Raw genomic sequence first — 6,000 nt, forward strand, 5'->3', positions numbered from 1 at the left:
CAATGCCAAACATGTGAATTAATAAAATAAAAAAAATAAAAAAAAATTATTTTTTATTTTTATTTTTTTTTAACATTTTTATTATTTATGAAAATCATAGTCTTGACACAGATAGCGGAATGGCGTATTTTGTGCAGAAAATCGTAATAAATTACGCCAAAATTGTAAGGGTAAACAGGTCTGGCTTAGGTAAAAATGGGATTTTCAAGCCAGACCTTCCAGCCATGGAGTGTGCACATAAATAAGATGGACCCTGAACACCAAGTTAAATTCTTATTTTGTCCTGATTTTAACTTCCTTACAAAAGCTTTGACTTTGACTGTGGCTGCTTTGCACTCTTCATTAATTCTGTGAGACTAGGAGTCAAAGGTTTCCTCTGTGTTTTGAGGTTGCATCTTTCACTTTTCTCCCCTTTCTGTGCGCTACCCACTATGGCAGAACTGGTACGAATGGAGCTGTTTTTTTCCAAACAGCGTCCCATCTCCCAACAAATAACAGAAGCAGGCAGGTCTGGAAAATTTTCAGGACAGTCTCAACAATCGTAATCGTCACATTCATCACCAAAAACCTTTGTCAACATGGTCACAGTATGTATAACCATCAACATCACATGAACACATTTTATGTACATATTTACATATATACACAGCCGCTCAGCATTGCTGAAAAAACGGCTATAGAAGGCGACCTGCATAGCTCTGTCTGCGAGATTTCTTCTGTTTAATGCAAAAGCATCAGCATCAATGGCTTTGCACTGGCTATATAGTCTGTCTACACAGCTCGGGTTAAGAAGCGGGTAAAAAGCATACCTCCTTGACTACACATCATTCAAAACACTACTAAAGCAAACCCATGACCATATAACATATAGGGGAGCAGTTGGAACAAAATGAATAGAGGAAGTCACCAAAGAATCAAATCCACAGAATCCAACAAATCAAAACCAACGAAATTGAATCCATCAAATCAAATGAAAAACGGCGTGAAAAAGTGGAAGAGAAGAAAACGCCCCATGCTCATCATCATGTTTTCGCTACCTGTCACCGTCTCCTCACCGTGGTGAACCTTCGTACACTCACCATCCTCCGTATTATCTCCGTCCGTTGCCTCGGAAACGGAGGAGGCAACAGAGACGAAACTCTGAGGACGGGATTGGGGGGTGGAGGAGGGTTCTTCCTGTTGTTGCTCCATCATCTGGCGTTGGATGGCTTTGAGCATTTCAAGCTGATCCTGAGCTGCCGCCAGTTCTTGTCGCAAGGACTGACGCTCAGCTCCCCTCGTGCCCATCACGTGCTGTCGGAAAGAAAAGACAAAAATGTTCCGTGATTTTGTCCATGACTATGTGACAATAACCAGATTTAGCCCCGTGTGAGGGAATCACAGTCCCTCTGAGGGAATCTCAAAGGGTCCTTCTTTTTTCAGTGTGTGAGGTCACTGCCACATGGTAATTGTGGGACTATTTTAATGCCCGGTTTGTGTTCCTTGTTTTTTTCCTGTTATTTGTATCCACAACCTTCTGCCTACATCAAATAAGGTTAATGTTTCTTCATATGTTTTCCCCAAAAGCTTGAGTGAGTGACTGAGTGAGAGTGTGTGTGTGTGTGTGTTTGAAAAAGTTAGCATTGATGTTTTCTCTGATGTTATTGAAGCTTGAGGACATTTTTCTTGAACATTACCCTTGGCTTTAGGACATTATTCTTGAACATTACCCTTTGGCTTTTGGATACTATTCTTGTACATTACCCTTGGCTTTTGGATACTATTCTTGAACATTACCCTTGGCTTCAGGACATTTTTCTTGAACATTACCCTTGGCTTTAGGACATTTTTCTTGAACATTACCCTTGGCTTTTGGATACTATTCTTGAACATTACCCTTGGCTTTAGGACATTTTTCTTGAACATTACCCTTGGATTTAGGACATTTTTCTTGAACATTACCCTTGGCTTTTGGATACTATTCTTGAACATTACCCTTGGCTTTAGGACATTATTCTTGAACATTACCCTTGGCTTTTGGATACTATTCTTGAACATTACCCTTGGCTTTTGGATACTATTCTTGAACATTACCCTTGGCTTTAGGACATTTTTCTTGAACATTACCCTTGGCTTTTGGATACTATTCTTGAACATTACCCTTGGCTTCAGGACATTTTTCTTGAACATTACCCTTGGCTTTAGGACATTTTTCTTGAACATTACCCTTGGCTTTTGGATACTATTCTTGAACATTACCCTTGGCTTTTGGATATTATTCTTGAACATTACCCTTGGCTTTAGGACATTTTTCTTGAACATTACCCTTATCTTTTGGACACTATTCTTGAACATTACCCATGGCATTTTGAACACATTCTTGACCATTGCTGAAGGAAACTATTTTTTAACATGACCCCTGAATTTGGGACGCTTTTCTTGTACATAATATACCATTATCCTTGAGATTGGGACAGTTTCTCCTTACCCTCAGGGCACTATTCTTGAACATAATCCTTGATATTAGGACACCATAAAGCATCTTTACGCCCAAATTTGGGATTCTGTTCTGATGTTTTATTGTGCCATTGTAGCACACAGGCGTTTGCTAATACTTTTGATTTGGGACAATTTCTTCAATTATCATCCTTGGCTTGAGGAGTTGGTTAGCAGGGCCGAGGGGCACGAGAAGGTTACCAACCGGGTGGGAGCCAGTCGCGGTGTTCGATTGGTTGAAATTGGGATTTGTTGTGATTATTCAACGAATGGTTGAAATTGAGATTATGTTGTGATTTCAACGAATCAGACCCTGCGGTTTGTTCTCTCCGGTTTGGGTGGCGTGTACCACTGTACGGTTCGTGCTCTTCAGCCCAGCGTCCCCGAGGAAAGAGATTTGGGGCACAAATTATCATCCTTGGCTTTAGGAGTTTGGTTAGGAGGACACTATCTTCCTTAACACTTATCCTGAAGCATTGAGCTTGCCATGAACTCACCAGGAGGTTGGACAAGATACTGTTCATCTTGTTGTTAGTAAGGACACTGTTTTCTTAACACAACCCTTATCCTGAAGCATTGAGCTTGCCATGAACTCACCAGAAGGTTGGACAAGATGCTGTTCATCTCGTTGGCCATGCCCCGCAGCTGATCCATGGGGATAGGGACGTTGACATCCTGTCCCGCCGCACCCTGTGCTAACAACTCCTGCTGCTGTCTCAGGCGAGCTGTTGACGTCATAGTCAGACACACACATGTTAGTCTTCCTGATCTCCTCCTGTCTCTCTCCAATCTGTCGCGCAGTTCTCGATCACTATGTATGCTCTACCTGTCTCTTTCAAAATTCTTTGTAATTTCTGACTCTCTCTGTCTTTGAAATTCTGAATAACTTATGTAAGCAGGAACTCCAGATAAGTTCTCTGTATGTATGCTCTACCTGTCTCTGTCAAAATTCTCAGTCATTTCTGTCTCTCTGTCTTTGAAATTCTGAATAACTTAAGTTAGCAGGAACTCCAGATCATTGTGAGATCTAGTATGGAATGCTTTGTCTGGACACTTAATTTGTTTTCTCTTCTCTTTTTAAAGTTCTTAGAGTTACTTCCCCATGTGTTTTTTGTCTCCTCATCTCTTCTATTCCAAATTTGTTTCCTTCTCCTAAAATGTTCTTCTTCTTCTTCTTCTTCTGCGTTCGTGGGCTGAAACTCCCACGTACACTCGTGTTTTTTGCACGAGTGGAATTTTACGTGTATGACCGTTTTTTACCCCGCCATTTAGGCAGCCATACGCCGTTATCGGAGGAAGCATGCTGGGTATTTTCGTGTTTCTATAACCCACCGACATGGATTACAGGATCTTTTTCGTGCGCACTTGGTCTTGTGCTTGCGTGTACACACGGGGGTGTTCGGACACCGAGGAGAGTCTGCACACAAAGTTGACTCTGAGAAATAAATCTCTCGCCGAACGTGGGGACGAACTCATGCTGACAGCGGCTAACTGGATACAAATCCAGCGCGCTACCGACTGAGCTACATCCCCGCCCTCCTAAAATGTTCTGACCTAGCTGCTTTCAAAATAATGTTCTGGGTTTGTTTCCTTCTATGCTAACCGAAGAAACTATAATCTCATCCTAGCTGCCTTAAGTTTCTTTCAAGTTTGGTCTGAGTAACTGAATTCCAGTACTGCCAAGCACTGGATCCAAAGTTTCCAAACAACAGCCCAATCCCATTTGACAAGAGTTCCCCTCTAACACACCTTACATTTCTCAAAGGTAATTAGGGCTCTGCTCTTCTAACGGGAGCTTTGCTAATTATCTCCCTTATCTGACTCCCGTCAATGCTATCTGGAGCTCAGCTCATTATCTCCCTTATCTGACTTCCCCAAATGCTATCTGGAGCTCAGCTCATTATCTCCCTTATCTGAATTCCCCAAATGCTAACGGGAGCTCAGTTCATCATCTCCCTTATCTGACTCCCCAAAATGCTAACTGAAGCTCAGTTCATTATCTCCCTTATCTGACAAAAGGCTTACTCGAGCTCTGCTCATTATCTCCCTTATCTGACTCCACAAAATGCTAACTGAAGCTCAGTTCATTAACTCCCTTTTCTGCCTCCCATAATGCCAACTGTAGCTGACTGTTCTTTAACTCCCTTGCTTGACTCCCCAAATTCTGACTGCAGCTGTGTTCTGTCTCCCCTATCAAAATATTAACATTTAGCTCTCAGTTGATTTAATTTAATACAATTGTCTTACTAATATCTGAGTCTCCCCTATCAAAATATTCACAGTAGCTCAGTTGTCTTACTAATATCTGAGTCTCCCCTATCAAAATATTCACAGCAGCTCAGATGTCTTACTAATATCTGAGTCTCCCCTATCAAAATATTCACAGCAGCTCAGTTGTCTTACTAATATCTGAGTCTCCCCTATCAAAATATTCACAGCAGCTCAGATGTCTTACTAATATCCGAGTCTCCCCAATCAAAATATCAACAGTAGCTCTGACGTCTTACTAATATCTGAGTCTCCCCTATCAAAATATCAACAGTAGCTCTGATGTCTTACTAATATCTGAGTCTCCCCTATCAAAATATCAACAGTAGCTCTGATGTCTTACTAATATCTGAGTCTCCCCTATCAAAATATCAACAGTAGCTCTGATGTCTTACTAATATCTGAGTCTCCCCTATCAAAATATCAACAGTAGCTCTGATGTCTTACTAATATCTGAGTCTCCCCTATCAAAATATCAACAGTAGCTCTGATGTCTTACTAATATCTGAGTCTCCCCTATCAAAATATCAACAGTAGCTCTGATGTCTTACTAATATCTGAGTCTCCCCTATCAAAATATCAACAGTAGCTCTGATGTCTTACTAATATCTGAGTCTCCCCAATCAAAATATCAACAGTAGCTCTGATGTCTTACTAATATCTGAGTCTCCCCAATCAAAATATCAACAGTAGCTCTGATGTCTTACTAATATCTGAGTCTCCCCAATCAAAATATCAACAGTAGCTCTGATGTCTTACTAATATCTCAGTCTCCCCTATCAAAATATCAACAGTAGCTCTGATGTCTTACTAATATCTCAGTCTCCCCAATCAAAATATCAACAGTAGCTCTGATGTCTTACTAATATCTGAGTCTCCCCTATCAAAATATCAACAGTAGCTCTGATGTCTTACTAATATCTGAGTCTCCCCAATCAAAATATCAACAGTAGCTCTGATGTCTTACTAATATCTGAGTCTCCCCTATCAAAATATCAACAGTAGCTCTGATGTCTTACTAGTATCTGAGTCTCCCCAATCAAAATATCAACAGTAGCTCTGATGTCATACTAATATCTGAGTCTCCCCTATCAAAATATCAACAGTAGCTCTGATGTCTTACTAATATCTGAGTCTCCCCTATCAAAATATCAACAGTAGCTCTGATGTCTTACTAGTATCTGAGTCTCCCCAATCAAAATATCAACAGTAGCTCTGATGTCATACTAATATCTGAATCCCCAAATGCTAACTGCT

The 6,000-nt window shown here is 40.8% G+C and overlaps 1 protein-coding gene across 9 annotated transcripts in view; it reads right to left on the reverse strand.

Moving 5' to 3' along the window:
• LOC138973623 (rho guanine nucleotide exchange factor 11-like) overlaps positions 1-6,000 on the reverse strand; it is a gene marked incomplete at its 5' end in the record, with an annotated part of 90,108 nt that overhangs the window by 11,113 nt on the left and 72,995 nt on the right. For 8 of the 9 annotated variants that reach the window (XM_070346348.1, XM_070346347.1, XM_070346345.1 and 5 more), the window contains 2 exon segments: positions 1,080-1,293; positions 3,073-3,200. In XM_070346348.1, the coding sequence (XP_070202449.1) occupies positions 1,080-1,293; positions 3,073-3,200 (342 nt within the window). 9 annotated transcript variants of the gene reach the window in all.

Source organism: Littorina saxatilis, linkage group LG8 (assembly GCF_037325665.1).
Source record: "Littorina saxatilis isolate snail1 linkage group LG8, US_GU_Lsax_2.0, whole genome shotgun sequence".
NCBI lineage: Eukaryota > Metazoa > Mollusca > Gastropoda > Littorinimorpha > Littorinidae > Littorina > Littorina saxatilis.